Here is a 24,990-nt window from a genome sequence, read left to right on the forward strand (position 1 = left end):
AACTATTTTGCTGTTGTTAATCTAAGAATGCCGCTGGAAAATTGAAGCAACGCCACTGTTAAAAGTAAATTACATTTTTAATGAATGTTGTTTTAAGAGAATGTCTCTGATTAATATGAATCAGTGCAACCGTTTTAGAAATGCTACTATCCTACTTTGTTTTCCATCAAGATAAGTTAGATGCTTCTTTTTGTCGCCGTTTGTTTCATCCTCCTTTATTGGCCAGTAATTGTTTCCTTTTTTGCCTCTGTTAAAACAGGGGTATCTATTCAACTTGTTGCTATAGCAAACTTAAATGTCACACCGGCGACTTTGCTTGATTTCAGTGCAACTGCACAAAACGAGATTGGATTTCCTATTCGTGTTGGCAGATTCGTACGTGATCTTGTGTGCGTCATGACAGGTTGGTACTTGCCTTCATCCACATGATCGTGTAGTGTGTTTTGAGATGTTGTGCTACTTGTATTGGTACTGTTTTAAATAAATGTTGAATTGAAGCTATTGTATTGCTCTCTTTTCCCATTAAGTAGTGAGCAAAAATGGTACCAACCCAGACATGATGCTTGTTGCTTTGTTACAACAAACTCTACATCATCCCTTTTATAAGTAGATGGAAGCACATGGTGTTGTTGCGCCCACTCTCCCCTGGAACTGTTTATGCTTTTTGTTAATCTAATGCCGCTGGTAAAATTAAGCAATGCCACTCTCAGAATTAACTACTGAATCTTACTTCAAAACTGCAACACTTGTTAGGGATTGGCGGGATTACCATTTTTGTGGCCGCATGTTTCATCCTCCTTTATTGGCCAGTAACTGATTCCTTTTTTGCCTCTGTTAAAACAGGGATATCTATTCAACTTGTTGCTATTGTAGACTGGATTTCCATATATGTGTTGAGATCTCTTTTAGGTCTTCCTCACGAGTTGTTTCAAATTTTGGTCTTGAAAGGTCAGTACCGACTTTCCTCAGAATTGACTACTGAATCTTAGTTCAAAACTGCAACACTTGTTAGGGATCGGCGGGAGTACCATTTCTGTTAGGGATCGGCCAGAGTACATGTTTAAGAAATGTATTGTTCAGATAATGTCTCTGTTATTATATATCAGTTATAGTATTTTACAAATGGTACTATCCTGCTTTGTAGTTCTTTATACATGTTGAGACAAGGCATTGTTAAGATAATTGCTACCTCTTGAGCACTGCGTTGGTTTTCCCTTGAAGAGGAAAGGGTGATGCAGCAAAGTAGCGTAAGTATTTCCCTCAGTTTTTGAGAACCAAGGTATCAATCCAGTAGGAGGCCACGCACGAGTCCCTCGCACCTACACAAACAAATAAATCCTCGCAACCAACGCGATAAGGGGTTGTCAATCCCTACACGGTCACTTACGAGAGTGAGATCTGATAGAAATGATAAGATAATATTTGGTATTTTTATGATAAAGATGCAAAGTAAAATAGAAGCAAAATAAAAGGCAATGGAAATAGCTTGTTGATGGGAGATTAATATGATGGAAAATAGACCCGGGGGCCATAGGTTTCACTAGTGGCTTCTCTCAAGAGCATAAGTATTATGGTGGGTGAACAAATTACTGTTGAGCAATTGACAGAATTGAGCATAGTTATGAGAATATCTAGTTATGATCATGTATATAGGCATCACGTCCGAGACAAGTAGACCGACTCCTGCCTGCATCTACTACTATTGCTCCACACATCGACCGCTATCCAGCATGCATCTAGAGTATTGAGTTCATAAAAATAGAGTAACACTTTAAGCAAGATGACATGACGTAGAGGGATAAACTCATGCAATATGATATAAACCCCATCTTTTTATCCTCGATGGCAACAATACAATACGTGCCTTGCTGCCCCTATTGTCACTGGGAAAGGACACCGCAAGATTGAACCCAAAGCTAAGCACTTCTCCCATTGCAAGAAAGATCAATCTAGTAGGCCAAACCAAACTGATAATTCGAAGAGACTTGCAAAGATAACCAATCATACATAAAAGAATTCAGAGAAGATTCAAATATTGTTCATAGATAAACTTGATGATAAACCAACAATTCATCGGTCTCAACAAACACACCGCAAAAGAAGATTACATCGAATAGATCTCCACGAGAGAGGGGGAGAACATTGTATTGAGATCCAAAAATAGACAAGAAGCCATCTAGCTAATAACTATGGACCCAAAGGTCTGAGGTAAACTACTCACACATCATCGGAGAGGCTATGCTGTTGATGTAGAAGCCCTCCGTGATCGATGCCCCCTCCGGGGGAGCTCCAGAACAGGCCCCAAGATGGGATCTCACGGGTACAGAAGGTTGCGGCGGTGGAATTAGGTTTTTGGCTCCGTATCTGGTAGTTTGGGGGTACGTAGGTATATATAGGAGGAAGGAGTACGTCGGTGGAGCAACAGGGGGCCCACGAGGGCGGAGGGCGCGCCTGGGGGGTAGGCGCACCCCTACCTCGTGCCCTGCTGGTTGATGTCTTGACGTAGGGTCCAAGTCCTCTGGATCACGTTCGTTCCGAAAATCACATTCCCGAAGGTTTCATTCCGTTTGGACTCCGTTTGATATTCTTTTTCTGCGAAACTCTGAAATAGGCAAAAAACAGCAATTCCGGGCTGGGCCTCCGGTTAATAGGTTAGTCCCAAAAATAATATAAAAGTGTATAATAAAGCCCAATAATGTCCAAAACAGAATATAATCTAGCATGGAACAATAAAAAATTATAGATACGTTGGAGACGTATCAAGCATCCCCAAGCTTAATTCCTGCTCGTCCTCGAGTAGGTAAATGATAAAAACAGAATTTTTGATGTGGAATGCTACTTGGCATAATTTCAATGTAATTCTCTTAATTGTGGTATGAATATTCATATCCGAAAGATTCAAGACAAAAGTTTAATATTGACATAAAAATAATCATACTTCAAGCATACTAACTAAGCAATTATGTCTTATCAAAATAACATAGCCAAAGCAAGTTATCCCTACAAAATCATATAGTCTGGCTATGCTCCATCTTCCCCACACAAAATATTCATATCATGTACGACCCCAGTTTTGGCCAAGCAATTGGTTCATACTTTTAACGCGCTTCAGCCTTTTCAACTCTTACGCAATACATGAGCGCAAGCCATGGATATATCACTATGGTGGAATAAGGTATAATGGTAGGGGTTATGTGGGAAGACAAAAAAGGATAAAGTCTCACATCAACGAGGCTAATCAACGGGCTATGGAGATGCCCATCAATTGATGTTAATGCGAGGAGTAGGGATTGCCATGCAACAGATGCACTAGAGCTATAAGTGTATGAAAGCTCAAAAAGAAACTAAGTGGGTGTGCATCCAACTTGCTTGCTCACGAAGACCTCGGGCATTTGAGGAAGCCCATCATTGGAATATACAAGCCAAGTTCTATAATGAAATTTCCCACTAGTATATGAAAGTGATAAAATGAGAGACTCTCTATTATGAAGATCACGGTGTTACTTTGAAGCACAAGTGTGGTAAAGGATAGTAACATTGTCCCTTCTCTCTTTTTCTCTCATCATTTTTTTATTTGGGCCTTTTCTCTTTTTTTATGGCCTTTTTTTATTTAGTCCAGAGTCTCATCCCGACTTGTGGGGGAATCATAGTCTCCATCATCCTTTCCTCACTTGGGACAATGCTCTAATAATGATGATCATCACACTTTTTTTTACTTACAACTCATGAATTACAACTCAATACTTAGAACAAAATATGACTCTATATGAATGCCTCTGGCGGTGTACCGGGATATGCAATGAATCAAGAGCGACATGTATGAAAGAATTATGAACGGTGGCTTTGCCACAAATACAATGTCAACTACATGATCATGCAAAGCAATATGACAATAATGGAGTATGTCATGATAAATGAAACGGTGGAAAGTTGCATGGCATTGTATCTCGGAATGGCTATGGAAATGCCATGATAGGTAGGTATGGTGGCTGTTTTGAGGAAGATATAAGGAGGTTTATGTGTGATAGAGCGTATCATATCACGGGGTTTGGATGCACCGGCGAAGTTTGCACCAACTCTCAAGGTGAGAAAGGGCAATGCGCGTTACCGAAGAGGCTAGAAAATTGCGGAAAGGTAAGTGTGCGTATAATCCGTGGACTCACATTAGTCATAAAGAACTCATATACTTATTGCAAAAATTTATTAGCCCTCGAAGCAAAGTACTACTACGCATGCTCCTAGGGGAAGGGTTGGTAGGAGTTAACCATCGCGCGATCCCGACCGCCACACAAAGGAAGACAATCAACAAATACTTCATGCTCCGACTTCGTTACATAACGGTTCACCATACGTGCATGCTACGGGAATCACAAACTCCAACACATGTATTTTTCAATTCCACAATTACTCAACTAGCACAACTATGATATTACTACCTTTATATCTCAAAACATTATCAAGCATCAAATTTCTCATGATATTAATTAAAGCAAATTGCCATGCTATTTTAAGACTCTCAAAATAATATAAGTGAAGCATGAGAGATCAATAGTTTCTATAAAACAAATCCACCACCGTGCTCTAAAAGATATAAGTGAAGCACTAGAGCAAAAACTATATAGCTCAAAAAATATAAGTGAAGCACATAGAGTATTCTAATAAATTCCGAATCAAGTGTGACTCTCTCAAAAGGTGTGTACAGCAAGGATGATTGTGATAATAACAAATAAAGACTCAAATAATACAAGACGCTCCAAGCAAAACACATATCATGTGGTGAATAAAAATATAGCTCCAAGTAAAGTTACCGATGGAAGTAGACGAAAGAGGGGATGCCTTCCGGGGCATCCCCAAGCTTTGGCTTTTAGGTGTCCTTATATTATCTTGGGGTGCCATGGGCATCCCCAAGCTTAGGCTCGTGCCACTCCTTGTTCCATAATCCATCAAATCTTTCACCCAAAACTTGAAAACTTCACAACACAAAACTCAGCAGAAAATCTCGTAAGCTTCGTTAGCGAAAGAAAACAAAAGACCACTTCAAGGTACTGTAATGAACTCATTCTTTATTTATATTGATGTTAAACCTAGTGTATTCCAACTTCTCTATGGTTTATAAACTATTTTACTAGCCATAGATTCAACAAAATAAGCAAACAACACACAAAAACAGAATCTGTCAAAAATAGAACAGTTTGTAGTAATCTGTAACTAACGCAAACTTCTGGAACTCCAAAACTTCAGCCAAAATAGGAAGACCTAGAAAATTTGTTTATTGATCAGAAGCAATTGGAATCAATATTTTATCACTCTCTGGTGATTTTTAACAATTATTTTTGTGAACAGAAAGTTTCTGGAATTTACAGCAAGATCAAATAACTATCATCCAAGAAGATCCTATAGGTTAAACTTGGCACAAACACTAATTAAAACATAAAAACACATCTAACCAGAGGCTAGATCAAATATTTATTCCTAAACAGAAGCAAAAAGCAAAAAACTAAAAATAAAATTGGGTTGCCTCCCAACAAACGCTATCGTTTAACGCGCCTAGCTAGGCATAAAAGCAAGGATAGATCTAGGTATTGCCATCTTTGGTAGGCAATCCATAAGTGGCTCTCATAATAGATTCATAAGGTAATTTTATTTTCTTTCTAGGGAAGTGTTCCATGCCTTTCTTTAATGGAAATTGGAATCTAATATTCCCTCCCTTCATATCAATAATTGCACCAATCGTTCTAAGGAAAGGTCTACCAAGAATAATAGGACATGAAGGATTGCAATCTATGTCAAGAACAATAAAGTCTACGGGCACATAGTTCCTATTTGCAACAATAAGAACATCATTAATTCTTCCCATAGGTTTCTTAATAGTGGAATCCGCAAGGTGCAAGTTTAAAGAGCAATCATCAAATTCACAGAAACCTAATAAATCACATAAAGATTTGGAATTTTGGAAACACTAGCACCCAAATCACACAAAGCATAGCATTCATGATCTTTAATTTTAATTTTAATAGTAGGTTCCCACTCATCATAAAGTTTTCTAGGGATAGAAACTTCCAACTCAAGTTTTTCTTCGTAAGATTGCATCAAAGCATCAACGATATTTTTGGTAAAGGCTTTATTTTGACTATAAGCATGAGGAGAATTTAGCACGAATTGCAACAAGGAAATACAATCTATCAAAGAGCAATTATCATAATTAAATTCCTTGAAATCCAAAATAGTGGGTTCATTAATATCTAATGTTTTGATCTCTTCAATCCCACTTTTATCAATTTTAGCATCAAGATCTAAAAACTCCGAATTTCTGGAACGCCTTCTAGGTAAAGGTGGATCATATTCAGTCCCATCATTATCAAGATTCATATTGCAAAACAAAGATTTAATAGGGGACACATCAATAACTTTTAGATCTTCATATTTATTTTCATAAAATTTGAAGAACACGCTTTCACAAAGCAATCTTTCTTAGCACGCATCCTAGCGATTCTTTCTTTGCACTCATCAATGGAAATTCTCATGGCTTTGAGAGACTCATTGATATCATGCTTAGGAGGAATAGATCTAAGTTTTAAAGAATCAACATCAAGAGAAATTCTATCAACGTTCCTAGCCAATTCATCAACTTTAAGCAATTTTTCTTCAAGAAAAGCATTGAAATTCGGTTGTGAATTCATAAATTCCTTAACACTAGTCTCAAATTCAGAAGGCATCTTATTAAAGTTTCCATAAGAATTGTTGTAGGAATTACCATAATTATTAGAGGAATTACTAGGATAAGGCCTAGGATTAAAGTTTCCTCTATACGCGTTGTTACCAAAATTATTCCTACCAACAAAATTCACATCCATAGGTTCATTATTATTCTCAATAGAAGTAGACAACGGCATATCATTAGGATCAGAAGAAACACTCTTAGTAGCAAATAATTTCATAAGTTCATCCATCTTTCCACTCAAAACATTAATTTCTTCTATCGCATGCACTTTTTTATTAGTAGATCTTTCAGTGTGCCATTGAGAATAATTAACCATAATAGTATCTAGGAGTTTAGTAGCTTCTCCTAAAGTGATTTCCATAAAAGTGCCTCCCACGGCCGAATCTAAAAGATTTCTAGAAGCAAAATTCAATCCGGCATAAATTTTTTGTATAATCATCCATAAATTCAAACCATGCGTAGGGCAATTACGTATCATTAATTTCATCCTTTCCCAAGATTGTGCAACATGTTCATGATCAAGTTGCTTAAAATTCATAATATCATTTCTAAGAGAGATGAACTTAGCGGGAGGAAAATATTTAGAGATAAAAGCATCTTTGCACTTATTCCAAGAATCAATACTATTTTTGGGCAAAGATGAAAACCAAGCTTTAGCACGATCTCTAAGCGAAAAAGGAAATAGCTTCAATTTAACAATATCATTGTCCACATCTTTCTTCTTTTGCATATCACACAAATCAACGAAGCTATTTAGATGGGTAGCGGCATCTTCACTAGGAAGGCCGGCGAATTGATCTTTCATGACAAGATTCAACAAAGCAGCATTGATTTCACAAGATTCAGTATCGGTAAGGGGAGCAATAGGAGTGCTAAGAAAATCATTGTTGTTGGTATTGGTGAAGTCACACAATTTAGTATTATCTTGAGCCATCGTGACAAACAAGCAATCTAACACACGAGCAAACAAGAAGCGAGCGAAAAAGGCGAACTGAAAAGAGAGGGCGAATAAAACGGCAAGGGTGAAGTGGGGGAGAGGAAAACGAGAGGCAAATGGCAAATAATGTAATGCGAGAGATAAGGGTTTGTGATGGGTACTTGGTATGTTGACTTTTGCGTAGACTCCCCGGCAACGGCGCCAGAAATGGCTCGTTGACGGGAAATCAAATCTTGACTTGACTTAGTGTGAGTTTCCCCGGCAACGGCGCCAGAAATCCTTCTTGCTACCTCTTGAGCACTGCGTTGGTTTTCCCTTGAAGAGGAAAGGGTGATGCAGCAAAGTAGCGTAAGTATTTCCCTCAGTTTTTGAGAACCATGGTATCAATCCAGTAGGAGGCCACGCACGAGTACCTCGCACCTACACAAACAAATAAATCCTCGCAACCAATGCGATAAGGGGTTGTCAATCCCTACACGGTCACTTACAAGAGTGAGATCTGATAGAAATGATAAGATAATATTTTTGGTATTTTTATGATAAAGATGCAAAGTAAAATAGAAGCAAAATAAAAGGCAATGGAAATAGCTTGTTGATGGGAGATTAATATGATGAAAAATAGACCTGGGGGCCATAGGTTTCACTAGTGGCTTCTCTCAAGAGCATAAGTATTACGGTGGGTGAACAAATTACTGTTGAGGAATTGACAGAATTGAGCATAGTTATGAGAATATCTAGTTATGATCATGTATATAGGCATCACGTCTGAGACAAGTAGACCGACTCCTGCCTGCATCTACTACTATTACTCCACACATCGACAGCTATCCAGCATGCATCTAGAGTATTAAGTTCATAAGAACAGAGTAACGCTTTAAGCAAGATGACATGATGTAGAGGGATAAACTCATGCAATATGATATAAACCCCATCTTTTTATCCTCGATGGCAACAATACAATACGTGCCTTGCTGCCCCTACTGTCACTGGGAAAGGACACCGCAAGATTGAACCCAAAGCTAAGCACTTCTCCCATTGCAAGAAAGATCAATCTAGTAGGCCAAACCAAACTGATAATTCGAAGAGACTTGCAAAGATAACCAATCATACATAAAAGAATTCAGAGAAGATTCAAATATTGTTCATAGATAAACTTGATCATAAACCCACAATTCATCGGTCTCAACAAACACACCGCAAAAGAAGATTACGTCGAATAGATCTCCACGAGAGAGGGGGAGAACATTGTATTGAGATCCAAAAAGAGAGAAGAAGCCATCTAGCTAATAACTATGGACCTGAAGGTCTGAGGTAAACTACTCACACATCATCGGAGAGGCTATGGTGTTGATGTAGAAGCCCTCCGTGATCGATGCCCCCTCTGGCGGAGCTCCGGAACAGGCCCCAAGATGGGATCTCACGGGTACAAAAGGTTGCGGCGGTGGAATTAGGTTTTTGGCTCCGTATCTGGTAGTTTGGGGGTACGTAGGTATATATAGGAGGAAGGAGTACGTCGGTGGAGCAACAGGGGGCCCATGAGGGTGGAGGGCGCGCCTTGGGGGGGGGTAGGCGCGCCCCCCTACCTCGTGCCCTCCCGGTTGATGTCTTGACGTAGGGTCCAAGTCCTCTGGATCACGTTCGTTCCGAAAATCACGTTCCCGAAGGTTTCATTCCGTTTGGACTCCGTTTGATATTCTTTTTCTGCGAAACTCTGAAATAGGCAAAAAAACAGCAATTCTGGGCTGGGCCTCCGGTTAATAGGTTAGTCCCAAAAATAATATAAAAGTGTATAATAAAGCCCAATAATGTCCAAAACAGAATATAATCTAGCATGGAACAATCAAAAATTATAGATACGTTGGAGACGTATCAATAATGTCTCAGTTAATATGAATGAATCACACTGATGGAGAATTGCTACTCTCCTGCTTTGTTTCCCATTAAGATAAGGTAGATCAATAGATGTTTTTCTTCTGGGAGTACAAGTCATCAACCGTTATTTCTCATTAATTGTTTCCCTTATACCTATTGTTGCTTACAGGGATATCAAAATTAAAACTCGGTTTTATTCCGACTTTGATTTTAGTTGAACTTCACAAAAGGAGCCAATGTGTCTAAGGTGCTGCATTAGTGGGTCCAGTTGGTTTTACCACTTTGCAGAAAGAAGCAGTCACTGTTTGCGCTACATTACAAAAGGAATGATCGAGAAGCTTTACAGAGTATTAGTAGACGCTGGTGACATGACTAGTCTGCAAAGAGCATAGGCAACTCTACAACACGTGGAGGGCACTGGGCAAAAAGTGCCCAAACAAGTACAAGAAGCCATGACAGGACTCCAAGTCTGTCAATGTCATTCTAAGCAACAATGATGGGGCATCTGGGTATGGTATTCTGTTTACCGTACTTTCAGTTTGTTAGTCCACCGATTGGTGGGTTGACACTGGGTCAATATTCATGTGTGTGCTGATGTGTCTTTGTTTTCTTGCAGCATATAAATATGAAATCCACAGGGATGCTCAGCTTGATTTTAGTGGAACTGCACAAAATGTTCAGATGGTTCGTGTCCTCCATAATACTTCATAATGCACAATACATCGAATGGTTCTCTAATCATTCATCGTCACCTTGACCCACCGGACTATCGGATGACAAACTGATGACAAACCCTGCCCATTCCACAATCATAGGCATTACATATTTTGAATGGGAAAAGCTTGTCAAAGTTTAATCATTGATGTTAGCAAGAAGACATTAGTTTAATATATTGGAATTAGAAAACCTTGTCAAATTTTGCTCATTGATGTTAGCCAGAAGACATGCATTTGATATTTTTGAGTGGGACGCCCTTTGCTGAGCAACGTCGATCTTTTTTCCTATTCCTGTCTTCAGTTCAGAAGTAAATATTTACTCTGCTGAGATGCATAGTCACATGAATGTTGACTTATGTAAGGTATTTTAAGAGTTTGTTCCGAATGTTGTCTATGTAATGCCAGGCCTTGTGAGTTTGATTGCAAAGTTGAGCTTGGAATGCTGTGGCATGCAGCATTACGAGCTGTTCACCATGCCTCCTGAGAATAATGCTTCATATTGTTTTGCATGTTGAGCTAATGCCTGTGATTTGCATATTAAGAAGATCATCCTCTTCTGTTGTTTCTGTGATTAAGAAGTTCACTGTCTTATGTTTCATTCATAGCCTATACGACAACTTGGGTAGGTTAGAGGTGAAACCATATGATCTTCCAACCAACTCATCATCTTAGACCGTGATTGGATCGTCATTTTCCAACCAAAACCACTTTTAAAACTGACGCTTGTAAATAAAAGCAGATGGTCTCGGGCGAAGCGTTTGGTTGGTCGATTTCGACTAGTAAAATATACACTGGTCTCTCAAATTACACGTGTAACTCGCCGGGTTTTGTTACAGACCTCGGGCCCTCGGTTTCATTATGCCTGTATTTTACGCGTTGTTTCCGATGACGAGTAAATTACACTTGTATCTTAATACAGGTGTGAAATAAACCAGAGCTCCCAAGCGCAGCCTTACCGTTTCATGCCGTCTCAGTCTCTCGAAGGTGCTCATAGGTGTCCGATGATCCTGGCTTCCTGAATGAGCAGCGGGTGTTGTATCAGACCATCTATAGGGCCTGCGAGGCCCTCTCCGTCGTCCTTCGAGTTGTTGCGCTCGCCGTGGCGCTGAGCATTGTCAACATGGTCAATGAACATGAGGATTCAGGAGATGACTTTATTTTGACTGGATGACAGTAGGGACCCACTAGGGCCATAGCCGTACATACGCAAGTGCCTCCTTATTATGTACAACTATTTTTTTTGCTTCCTCCTGGTTTCCTGACATCACGGTCCCACACCATTGTCAACCTATGTAGTCAATAAACGAGAGAATTGCACAAGGAGCGGCCGACAGCTGGGACCAAGCAGTTCTAGCAGTATTTGCTTTTTTGAGGTGTGAGCACTACAGAGTTTTTCTTGAGCGATGTTTTCGTTGTTGTTCAGAGGAGAGCAGGGTATTAACTGGGCGGGCTGTGGCCCGTCTAGCCCAGGCCAGATATCCAGCCCAGGTATTAATTTTTTTCAAGCTGAAAATGGCTAGCCCAGCTATACTTTTTTTGAGGAATACCCAGGCAAGGTCAACTTGTTATTCTCCGCCCCGCTGGGCTGCAAATCTTTCCTAGGAGGGATGCATTAGGCTTAATAGGAAAATGGGCTTTAAGAAATAATAAATTGGATGTAATTATAAAAACTGGGCAGTAACTATAAAAAAATGCACCAAACACGTAATTAGTTTATAAAATATTATTTTTGGATTTTGTCGACTTATAGTCAACACACGGCTCTAGCGGCAGTGGCCGTTGGATGTCCATCCAACGGATGTCGTGCTTCTTCTTCAATCCCGGATATTCTTGCTTCAGCCGCCCAAAAAATTATTCCTCCCCGTGACATCTGGGGCGCACCGTTTCGGAGGCTGACTTGTGGGCCTACTAAGTTGACGCGTACCAAGGGCTTTGTCAACTTAGTCAATATAAACGATTCTAGCTGCAGTGACCGTACGATGTCCATCCAACGGCCGTAGTGCTTCTTCAACCTCTGGTCTTCTTGCTCCAGCCGCCCAAAGCAGCGCCGGTCGTGCCGCGTGCTCCTACCTCCCGTGGCCGGCTGTGATGCCGCGGAGGCCTCACCGCCCCCTACTACTCCCACCGCTGGCCAGACCATCCGCCTCTACTCACCCACACCCCCTGTTATTCTGCGGCGACGGCAACCTCACATCGCAGCCGAACCAGTGAACCCTCGTACTCCTCTCCGCGTGGGCTTCCGTTGCCGCGTCTTCCCCGGCTTCGCGTCGTCCCCTTCCTAGGCCTCGCCGTCGTCCACCGCCGTGGTGCTCTCGGCGCGGCGTGGTCAACGTGGTCAAGGAACGACTTCCATCGGAAGGGTATTGTACATGGAGAGGCTGACAGCTGGATCCACGGCCGCAGCAAGGAAGTGCCTCCTTATTACGCGCAAAATAATTATTCCTCCACCTGACAGCAGAGACCCACCGGACGGGCCACCGTATTTCGCAAAAAAAACGTTTCCCCCCTGACTGCTGGGACCCACCAGCTACATCTTCGCACGCAAGGAAGTGCGTCCATATTACGGGTAAAAAAAAGATTCGCCCCCTAACTGCTGGGACCCACTAGCTACATCTTCGCACGCAAGGAAGTGCCTGACAGTCGGGACCCACCTGGTCGAAGCATACGTAGCGCTGTCATTCTGGTCGCGAATGTGTATGTACATACGATCGGTCTGTCTGCAGGCCGCAGCGATGAACCGTGGCCGTGCAAGGAAGGGCACGTGTCGTAGTAGAGGCGCGCACGTGTCGTAGTAGAGGCGCGCACGTAGCATGTACACGTACGTACATCGGCCAGGGTGCAAGAAAGAAAATACGGCCACGTACGTACATACGGGCGGGGTCTCGAACGCCTACTCACGCATACGTACGGCCAGGGCTCGTGTACATGGCTGGGTCGGAACGGAGAAACTGCGTCGTCGCCGTGTTCATGGGGAGGCAACGGAATGCGTCGTGTTCATCGGGAGGCAACGGAACGCGTGCTGTTCATCGGGAGTCAACCGGCTTGGACGGAACAGCCGATGGAAACGAGGCCTGGCGTACCGCAGAACGGAGGAAACGGCCTTGGGTTCGACCGACCACGGTCGAAACGGGATCCTGTTCATCGGGAGGGGTCTGGCGTATCGCAAAACGGAGGAAACAGACCTCCTACGATGGAAACGGGGTCCTGTTAATCGGGAGGGGTGTGGCGTACCGCAAAACGGATGAAACGTACTTGTGTTGGAGCGCTACGGTCGACACGGGGGTCCTGTTCATCGGGAGGGGTGTGGCGTACCGTAAAACGGGACTCCACGGGATACTGTTCATCTCCACCGTCGACTGCCTCCACGGGCTACTGTTCATCCACCATCGACTGCCTCCACGGGCTCCTGTTCATCCACCGTCGACCTCCTCCAGCCTCCACCTGCGACTGTTTATCCACGGGCTCCTGTTCATCCAGCCTCCACCGCTCCTCCACCGACTACTGTTCAACCAGCCCTCTCCACGGGGTCCTGTTCAACCACCCCTCCACGGGCTACTGTTCATCCAGCCCTTCACCGGCTACTATTCAACCAACCCTCCACCGGCTACTGTTCAACCTTCCCTTCACGGGGTCCTGTTCATCCACGCCCAACCGGCTCGATCGATCGGGGTCCTGTTCATCCAGCGGCAACACCACGGGGTCCTGTTCATCCACGCCCAACCGGCTCGATCGATCGGGGTCCTGTTCATCCAGCGGCAACACCACGGGGTCCTGTTCATCCAACCCTCCATCGGGAACTGTTCCTCCAACCACCCTCCCAACAACGCTCATTGTTCATCAAGGGAAGGAGGCAGCAGGTTCGATCGGCTTCAGTTAGCAGCAGTAGCGAACGAAGGAATCGCTCGATCGGGTTCAGTTAACAACCATCGATCGATCGCTCGGATTCAGTAACGCGTAGCCTGTAGTGCAATCGCTCGGGTTCAGTTAGGCGAACGCCTCGCTCGGGTTCAGTTAGAGCCCAATGCCTCGCACCCACGCGCGTACGTGTACGAGAGAAACGAACATCGCTCGGCCCCCGACCACCCACCGTAACCGGGAACTCCTCGACATTTTCCTCGCCCTCGCTTCTACCACGGTTTTTTCCGTCATGGACGGCCCAAAGAATGTCATGCAGCTGCGTCTCCGGCCCGCCCAGGACAAAAAGCCCATTTTCTGTCATGATTTTTTATCATAGAAGTAGGAGCCCACCACATCTATGATGATACCGGGTTTTGTCACAATTATCGTCATAGAAGTGTCATAAGCATGACAGAAAAAAATTCGTTCTGCCCAAAATGTCACGGATGTGTCTTTTTTTTGTAATGACTCCCTCCGTCCGGTGAAAAATGTACATCTAGAAATTTTAGGACAAATTATAGAGTAAAGTAAAAAATGCATTGGGAAGATGCAAGCCACCATCTCTCTCCTCTTTAATTACCCAACCCCCAATGAGCTAAGTGCATGTAAAAATTAAGAAGACTATGTATAGAATGCTATTGGTCTTGATTACCGTGTGATGGGAGAAAATACTTTAAAGTGCATTGGAAAGATAGAAGTACACACTTTTGTGGACAAATTTTAAATCCAAACATACACTCTTCACCGGACGGAGGGAGTATACGACTGTATGTGAAATATATCACACAATGCAAGGATTACAAGGATCAAAGAATGTATATATCGCTTACATGGTTGCAACAGTTACCCTAGCGCAAACACCACAATACTCTCCTACTTAGCAAAAGATGTACACATGGCATTTGAGTTGAAGCTTGGGATCAACTAGGGATTCAAAACATCAGAACACGACTATTGGTTCATTCACCATACAACTGCAACAGAGACTTGCCTTTGGATAAGAGTATTTTGTTGTTTTTATCAAATTAGGTAAATCTAAGAGTATTTTGTTGTTTTTATCAAATTAGGTGAATCAATCATGTTTGTTTTGAGTATGTGGTTGCTAAGAAGATTACATATTTCATTTCAAGAAGTTTTTTCAATTCTTGGGGAGGGGTACAATTTGGAAGATATTTGTGGCAGAATGTTGGATTAGTGAAAGAACTACGCGTGTTAATGACATTCCGCATTATATTGTTCGTTTGGTCTTTATGTAAAAATTGCGGAACAATGTATGCTTTCGGGCATCACACTCGATATCTTACGATAATTGTGGTGATTCGGAACTCAATGATGTGCAACATTAGCAAGTAGATGGATCAATGCATAGGCTCTCTAATTAATTAGCCAAGCTACATTCAAGATTTGGGGTCAATTAACCATATATAGTTTCTAAAATAATTTAGCTTCTCATATAAAGATGGTGACACCACTTGAAGAATTCTTGTACCACAACAGCGCTGAAGTGTTCATGAAGGCACCCAACCTAACATCAAAGATTCCCTATCTTGGTTGATGGCATGGTTTGCATAGAGCATAGGTAGTTTAGCCATGTTTTGCACATAGAGAATCTCATGATTCATGTAGAGTGTACATATGAAAAATAAGAGCTAGCCAACAAGCAATGAAAACAAATCAAGAAAATTTGCCAGTAAAATCCTTAGCATAACCAGAATATATATGTGATGATATGTGAATTGTATTGTTGAGTTACTCCGTGGCTATAATTGACTCCCTTTAAATGCAGGTGGGGCAAGACAGCTGAAGTGAGAAACAAGTATAAACTCCATATATTTTTAGGTGAACTTTTATTACTTGGAGTAACACATAGGCAACACCCGAATATAAATACCACAAGGCTAAAGAGCAATACCATACAAAATCTAAGTTATGGCTATAGAATGTCTAAGGCAAATCCTTCGAGGTTCACCTCACCATGCTGGCATAGTAGGTTTGGGATGCATTCGGGATTAACACAACACCAATCTTATCCATTGGGTAAGCAAAGTAGTGCAAAGCCTACATGTTCATTAGATATGACGCAATTCATAGTTCTAAACTTTTGAGACTGTAGTTTGCGTATTGTTTAACCATTAAAGATGCCACCATTATTTTATAGTAGAATAAAGGATCTATAGCACTTGACGACGAGCCAGGATAATTGTATATTCATAAATCACTATATTTTTTTTCTATACTGTTTTGTAGGTGTTGAAATTTCCAGGTCCAACTATACAGTCCACTTGGTTATGCTCGACGAGAGCTTGGCAAGGGAGCATGTCCATGACGGCAAGCCCAAAATCATGGAAGCAACCAAAGCTCAAGTCTATTAATTTGGAACTAACTGAGTATAGTTGTTAGACTATGATTGTTTTTGTTTGGGCTACAACTTCCAGGGCTGCAAGTGCGCCATCTTTGACTTGAAGGAGCAACTGTAACGGCTAGAGATGGCTGGGAAGTTCGAACTCAAGTGCAGTCGTTTGGAGCACCGCACACCAGATTTGTAGCCGCAAAAATGGTCGAATATAACCAGCTCTGTGCATTATCCATTTTACCGGCTACTGGGATCTCTAACAAACACGTTTTGCCAAATATTACGCGCTGCCGTTGCTTGTTCCTTTGAAAAGAAAAAGGCGAGTCTGGCCTCTGTATCCACGTATGCCTCGCTAGTCCCGCTCGACACGTCGCAGAGCACGTGCCAGTGCCAGCCCCATCCCCGGATAGGAACTCTCACACCTACTACCTCCGATTCAAAACTCAACCATCCAGATCCCGCCACGTCCCCAACGATGACGGGCAGGCCCTTCATCGCGTACCGCGCAGCAGAAGCCTGACCCGACGCGACACAACCAGCAGACCCCACTGACACGGCCGGCCCCAGGATGGCGTCCCCACACGTCATTGACGTGACCCCTCCGCCGCTCAGGTGCAGGTGAGCGCGCACCGCCTAACAGCGGGCTAGAACCGTCCAGAAGCCGGCACGGCCCCCCGCGCCGTCTGCCCCCCAGGTCGGCCGCGCACGCTGCGTGCGCCCGGTCCATGGACCCCCCGTGCGAACCCGGACGCACCAACCCATCCTCCGGTGCATAGACCGGGCGCAGGCCAGAGTCCGGGCCGGTCACGCCGTCCGCGTGGCGCAGCGCGCAGGAGGCCACGGGCGCGACGGGCACGCGGCCACCAGAGGAGAACCGTTATCTTTACCGTGCCCCCCCGCTCCCCATAATCCCAAATCGCGCAAGGAGGAACTCAAATCCAGAGCCCTCTCCTCCCCAAACCCTCCCCTCCCCTAGCGGATCCACACTCGCGGCGGCGGCGAGAGCGGGAAGCGAAAACTCGAAGCAGCCCCCGAGCGGCGAGGAGCATGGCCAGCGAAGGCGAGCACGCGGCGGCGGGCGAGCAGACGCCGCTCAAGAAGGCGGGCGAGGCGGAGCAGGGCGAGGAGCTCCAGGCCCCCTCCGGCTGGACCAAGAAGGTAGCGCGCTTTCCCCGCCCGCTCCAGCTCCCTAGTCCGGCGCCGGCTTCTTAGATGCGTCCGAGCTCGGATTCGAGGGTTCCCGGCTTCGATGCGTGGGGGAAATCTGGCCCGAGCGTTCCGGGTCGCGTTCTAGGGTTTCGGAGCTTAGTCGAGCTGGGATCCCCCGCTGGTCGTGTGGGTGTGCCTGTTGACTTTTTTGTTCCGCGGAGTTCCAGCTCGGGTTGTTGCATCCGAAGCTTAGTTAGGGTTCGTAGTAGTTCCTTGGCCGATTCGTTTAGCTAGGGTTCGTAGTTCACGATCTATTCAGCTAGCGACGTTTCCAGGTTAGGGTTTGTAGCTCCTTGGCCTGTGGTTTCTAGTACTGTCGCGATTCGTGTAGCTAGGGTTTCTAGTTCACGGTCTCTTCAGCTAGCAATGGATGTACGGCTTTGATGTGGCCCTGGCAGGATTTGTGATGCCGAGCCTATGTGCAGTTAGTTTAGGGTTCATAAGCCCTATTGGCATAGGTTTAGGGTTCCGAGTTTTACTATAGCTATATGTTTTGGTTATATTGCATTCTTTTGGTACATGGTGAAGAGCGGAAGTTCAGCATTACTGAAGCTGTATGAATTGTGATGTTTGAGCTTTTGATTCACAGTCATGTCTACTAGTACCTTTGTTTGAACGAGCTAACAGCAGCTTTTAGCGATTCACCATGTTTCTGGTATAACTTATGAAATATCCTCCCAGATACATGCGAGTGAATGAGTCTTGCTCAAGTCTCCTGGAAGCAGCCAGGCAGTCACTAGCAAATAATACCTAGGTTTAACCTGCCATTTCTGGTATTTTGATAGTCAAAAAAAATTCTACCTCCAGTACGGTTTTACTTGGACAGGGTTGTCCACTTCTTATGCCACATAAGATGCCCTTAATCCATGTCGGATTCGGAAACCTGCATCCATGTCCGAGTTAAATTTGACATGTCCTACCCGAACCCGAGTCTGATTCGGACACTCGTATACGTGTCCAAGTGCTAACCAGGCAGTTTTTGTCGCGTTGTGGTTCTGCTTGTTGATTTGTTCGTAGTGCAGGTCTCATGAGTTTAATTTATACCATGTATAGCTTGGTCAGCTTCACCAAATTAATGTTTGTGTGTGGTAAGGTTGGGGTCAGGGATTGTGTTGTATAGGTATAGTAAGATGCTATTTATTAAAGCGTCCCGATGATGAAATCATTTTAGAGTGAACCGTTTTCCAACTGAAAGATTCTATTATATGGTGAATATTACTTCGTCAATTAATTAGAGTGAACCGTTTTCCAACTGAAAGATTCTATTAGATGGTGAATATTACTTTCCTCAATTAATTAGGTTTTGTCCTCATTCCTAATAACGTGTTGTTATGTCTGTCTTGGATCATTAAATCATCTGAGGATGGAAAATTAAATTCTAAAAGTTACTATCGTGGCATCCAAGGTTGGCTGGCCAGTTTTTCATTCTAATCCAGGCTGCAGTGGTCTGGTGGCCTGTGAGAAAGGGCACCGCTTATTGACAATTCTACGAGGATGTGGTTGGAGCCTTGGACGTAGATGGTAGATGAAAAAGTTTATTGGATATCAGGGAGACCGTGTTACGAAAGTGGGGCAGGATTCTCTGTTTGTGACTAACAGTCTCTGTAAAACCTACCCGTTTGCGATGTTATTTCCAAGTCAAATCTGGTTCTGTGTTATCTAGCTAAGTTTCTATCTTTGTGAGTCCGCTAGCTGGTTTTGCCTATTTGGTAAGTGCAGTGTGATTAAAATGATGGTTGCATCGTACTGTATATTTTGCCATGGTTGCAGTATTCTTGAATTTATGTTTGTTACTCTTACTGCTGTTATATTCTCTTGAGATCTAGCTTCTCAACCTATCCTATTGATATACTTACTGTCATGTCTTAGCTAAATATTTAATTGAATAATTGTGTAATGCTTGCTAAATTATTGTATTTAATAGTATTATCTAGCCAGTCTTGTGCATGCTTTAAATAAGATGTCGTCCTCTTTTTAAAAAAAAAATCACTTTAAGTTGTGTCCAAGACTTCAGTCTTGGATGAATTTATGGTACAAGTATCATGTGCAATTTGTAGGCTTAGTAAAATTCATGGCGGAACTGTTTCTTTAATAATATTGTGATAGAATGGTAAAACACACACACAGTCAGCCTCAGCATGAAAGAGTGCTACTGCTGTGTTGGCATAATCTATTGTGGTTATCTTGTTGTTTTGTTTCTCCACGCATATTCAAAGCAGATCAGCATGGCTATTGATGTCATTTTGTAGCATGTGTTGGTTATGAAAACATATTTTTGTGGCTTGTTTAATTGCATTTATATACTTTGTCGATTCTCAAATTATGGTGGCAGCCAGTTAAACAAATACTCCCTCTGTAAAGAAATATAAGAGCGTTTATATTTCTTTACGGAGGGAGTACTGGAGAATGCTTGAGGGATGATACCTCTCTGGGACCCAGACACTGAAGACTTGGTTGGACTATCTATATACTAATGGGAATCCATGTTATAGCACATAGTGTACTACTGTCGTAGTGAAGCATTTACATGGTAGTTAGGCTACTAGACCATGTTTTTAGTATAGTTGTCTTCTTGTGTGTATGAACATTATTTTTTCTTGGTGATCATCTTGGAAAGTGAAATGATCTATGGAGTTGCAGTTTCAATTGAATAATAGCTTGTGCACTTATTGGGCTGCATGGAGATTGATCCTGCAGGCTGGGATGTACTTATTGGGTGTGCTCTTTTAAGGCCACTGACTTGGTATTTTTTGGAAGTACTGCTTCAAGGATTGCACAGAAATAATCATAACATGTTTAAGGAAACATTGCCGCTAAAAGAATCATGTGTATTGAATCTTGTTTGACAGGCTAGTCCTTAGGTATATTCCGCTTCTAGGCAGAACTAGTTAGGGTTGACATATGGTGTAACTAACTTCATTACTGATTACCGACATGTGTATGTATAATCTGAAATTCATTCCCTCTTGAACAATATATCTCTGAATAATCACGTTTGTTTTGGTTGCCATTTGGTACAATGTGCAACTGATGGGCTAGGGAGATGCACTCACTAAAGTGCATGATATTCTAGTGTTGAGTCTCTTGGTTGGTTTTCATCTGGTGCTCCTCTGCTCCAGTTGCTTTCATACAAAGTTCTTGCAGTCAAAGTTCACGGTTTGTCTGGTTCAGTGTTCCCTTTTTGGTGATGATAGTTCATATCTGTTTTTTGTTCAGGGCAAATGTTTGATTATTTAGAATGGTTGTTGAGAGTACTTCAGTTTACTTATCTTCTGCCGGTGGTTTAGTTGGAATATTCCCTTACACTTGAATATGCATTACCAGTACATGTATGAACAAATTGACAGATGCCATGTGGGATTGGAATTTATTCTCTTTAGGTTTATGTAGCGTTTTTCCATAATGGTGCTGAAATAATATGTTTGCTTCCTGTGCAATTGCAGCTTAATCCCACTCGGGGTGGGAAGTTTGAGGTTGTTTTTGTTGCACCAACTGGCGAGGAGGTCAAGACCAAGAGAGCTTTAACCACATACCTAAAAGCACACCCTGGAGGCCCTGCTCTTTCAGAGTTCGTCTGGGCAACTGGTACATGCATTATCTCGTCATTCCTTGATTACTTTATTTATGATTTAGGTAGGACTATCATTATCCAATCAAAGTCTTGCCTATACTGAAAGATCCATAAGCAGGCAATACTCCCAGACGGTCCTCACGTCTAAGTGCAAAGCCTAAGGCTACTGAGAGCCCAGAAGACGAGAAACCCTCACGCCGAAGTGGAAAGTCTAAGGCTACCGAGAGCCCAGAAGATGAGAAGCCTGCCAAACGGGGAAGGCCCTCAAGCTCTAAGAAAGGCAAAAAGGGGAAACAGGAGGATGCAGAGGACGCAGAAGCTGAAAGTGGAGATCATGCTGATGCTGAAGAAGCCAAAGGCACTGAAGTGGAGATGAAAGATGCTGAAGAAGCCAAAGTCACTGACCTGGACCTGGAGATGAAAGAAGCTGACAGTGCTCAGGAAGAGAAGAAAGAGGAAGAGGCTGGAAGTTCGGTTGGAGAGAAGAAAGAGACCGACACTGTTGCTCAGGAAGAGAAGAAAGCGGCTGACACTGTTGCTCAGGAAGAGAAGAAAGCGGCTGACACTGTTGCTCAAGAAGAGAAGAAAGCGGCTGACACTGTTGCTCAGGAAGAGAAGAAAGCGGCTGACACTGTTGCTCAGGAAGAGAAGAAAGCGGCTGACACTGTTGCTCAAGAAGAGAAGATAGATGCCCCTGTCGCTGATGCTCCAGAGAAGACTGAAGAAGTGGAAGGTAAGGCAACTGAATCTGAAGTAGCTCCCGTGGAGGCTGAGATGTCTGACCCTGTAACAGAGAACAAGGAAAACGAGAAGCCAGCTGAATTTGAAGAAGTTCCCGTGGAGTTTGAGATGTCTGACCTTGTATCAGAGAACAAGGAAAACGAGAAGCCAGCTGAATCTGAAGAAGTCCCCGTGGAGTTTGAGATGTCTGCCCCTGTATTAGAAGAGCACAAGGAAGATGAGAAGGCAGCTGAATATGAAGTAGCTCCCGTGGAGGGTGAGAAAAGTGAAAACGGTATGGCAGTCGAATCCACAGTGCCACCTCCAGCATCTTCAGAGGAAAAGAAAGTAGAGGCAGATAGCACCATCAATCCGGCGACCCCTCCTCCAGTGGAGGTGAAGGCAGATGCTCCAGCGGCAGAGGCAGCAAAAGCCACGGAGAATCCAGCAGACAACACCGTCCCCGAAGAACAATCCGCCGTGAACGTCGACAACAATGGACAGATTCATCCAGGTGTTTCTCCCGTGAGGTGCATCTGAAGGTAGGTTCCGTGGACGACAGGCGAGGCGAGGCGAAACGGGGAACAAACCTGGTCTCTGTTTGCTTTGAGAACTGTAAGCGTGTTTAACCTGACAGCGCCTGTAATTGTAGGCCCTTTCCGCATACTTCACAGCTTGTTGTCTTATGAGGTGCTGCAGGGCAGCAGGCTGGCTTGTGCCGCCTCGGTCATTATTATCATTTGTAACTTGTTAGAGTGCACATTAATCTCAGGAGGACATAGACATAATACTTATGCTGCTGTTGTTGTAACCTGACGACCTTTATGCCTTTGCCTTGTGTTGTTATTCATAAATAAGCCATGGAGGCTTGAACATGTTTTGGGTTGGTAGCTGGGTAGGGTTCAGTTAATCTCTTCTGAAGATGTTTTAAGAAGATCAATTATAAGTTTGTTCTCAGATGTTTGCAGTACATCGTGAGTTTTCTTACTCCTGCAGTACAGGTGCAACCGCAACCATTTTATTGACAATATTTTGATCCTAGCGAGAAGATACATGATATTTACTAAAAATTGCGCTCGCTATAAAAATACTCCTTTCGTCTCAAAATAAGTGCTTAAAGTTTAGTATAATTTTGTATTAAAGATAATATAAATTTGAGACACTTATTTTGAGACGGAGGGAGTAGAAGTTTTTATTTTGATTTTTCTGCAGCCATTATAAGTTTTTTCTCAAAGCATCTGCACCTGTCATGAAAATCCGACCCAGACGGGCCTCAAACGCTGAACGCTCGGGCTCCTCATATCTAGCTTAAATATGGGGCTGATATGCGGCGCCCTGGCGCGTTTGTAATGTAGGACTGACGATGGAGTCCCACACGGAATCGTTCAAAAACCAGGGCAGTCTGACGGACGCCTCCTCCGTCGTTGTAGTGTGAACATCACGTGGAGCCGCTCCGACTCGTCGATTGAGGCAAAATTTGGCTATTTAAGCCGGCCGGCGTGTCTCATACCTAGCCTATCCACCTTCTCCCTCTCTGTGCCACCATTCAAGCCCGTTCGTCTCCTCTTCCCCGTTCTCCCATGCTCTCCGGCATCGCCATGGTCCGATGAAAGATCACCATGTACGATATGCTCACGCCGGAGCACCGGAGGCAGATCGCGAAGGAGATCCAATCAAGGCGCGCCGCCCGCATAGTTCTCGGGCTGCCTTCGAACTTACCGGAGCCGGAGGAGAAGCAGGGGCAGCAGCCGGAGGAGGAGGAGGGGGAGGAGGAGGAGGAGGAGGGAGAGCAGCTCCCGGAGCCGATGAAGGTGGCAGATCCGGAGGAGGCCAAGGCGGAGCAGCCTGCTTCGGGGTTCATCATGGCAGAGGCGGAGGCGGAGTTCGCAGTCGTCCAAGCCACGGTGATGGCAGAGCAGCATGCTATTCTGGAGTCCATCCAAAATGAGGTCTATGTGGAGGCCAACTGGCAGTTCCTCCGGCTGGAGCAGACAGCGACCGACGTGCTCTTCGTCGAACTTGACACAGAGATAGAGGAGGAGGATGCCGGAGCGAAGGAGCCGGAGCTGCAGCTGCCGTCTATGTACCCGGAGGCAGGACAGAGATAGTCAACATCTCCGACGAGGAGTACCTAGATCGTCTATGTAGTATGTAGGTTATTTCGTTTGTATAATTTTGTATGGATTTGAGAATCTAATATAAAATATTCGGATATAGCTGTGCTAATTTGAGAAGTGACCAGTCACTGTCCGCAGACGCGTCTGGACACATTCACGGACGTTTGAAGGTCATATTTGTCATATGTGGCTGTAGATGGTCTCATGGTACATCGTTGTTTCATGGCCTGTCGTACATGGTTTCTGGACTTCTGGTTTTATATCGCATTGCTCTCTCTAAATAGTAATTGATCGTCGAAATACTCGATGAAATTATTATACCCGATTGTGCTAACATACTCCCTACTTCCTCTGTACATAAATATACGACGCTTTAGAGATTTGACATAAAATGGCTTATATTTATGTACAGTGTGATTAACTCATATGTCTTGTCCTTCTTTTTTTGTTTGACAATCAATACCATGATATATTTATAGTAACTTCATATGTCTTGCCCTTGAACGCCTATAGTTTTTCCTAGTTCTTCCGCAACTTAAAGAGAGAATGAAAAGTACGAGACCTTCTTTAGCCCGAGTGCTTATTTCTGTTTCAGGATTGCTATGTGTTGAAACTTTTATTTATGTTAGTACTGGTAGAGAGGAGTAGGGCATAGCCGGAGATGACTCATTTGCCCGTCGTGTCGCTGACCTAGGAATGACATTGGATGATTGGTTCGGGGAGGGCGAAGAGGGTGCGTGGTTGTCATTGTCGTCGCAAATACAATTGGTGGGGGGCCTTTTCAAGGGAGGGGGCAGCACAATGAATACGATAACTTGGGTACGGCGAGCGATGCGTGGATGGTGGGGGCATGTAGTTCCGCCGGCATGTACGTGGG

General features: G+C 43.6%; 1 protein-coding gene across 1 annotated transcript; it reads left to right on the top strand.

Moving 5' to 3' along the window:
* Positions 1-17,381: 17,381 nt before the first annotated feature.
* Positions 17,382-22,871, top strand: LOC123122702 (methyl-CpG-binding domain-containing protein 11). Its single transcript, XM_044543024.1, has 3 exons — positions 17,382-17,654; positions 21,149-21,290; positions 21,395-22,871. The coding sequence occupies exons 1-3, from the start codon at positions 17,544-17,546 to the stop codon at positions 22,534-22,536; spliced, it is 1,395 nt and encodes a 464-aa protein (XP_044398959.1). The 5' UTR covers positions 17,382-17,543; the 3' UTR covers positions 22,537-22,871.
* Positions 22,872-24,990: the final 2,119 nt, after the last annotated feature.

This window comes from Triticum aestivum, chromosome 5D (assembly GCF_018294505.1).
Source record: "Triticum aestivum cultivar Chinese Spring chromosome 5D, IWGSC CS RefSeq v2.1, whole genome shotgun sequence".
In the NCBI taxonomy this organism is placed as follows: domain Eukaryota; kingdom Viridiplantae; phylum Streptophyta; class Magnoliopsida; order Poales; family Poaceae; genus Triticum; species Triticum aestivum.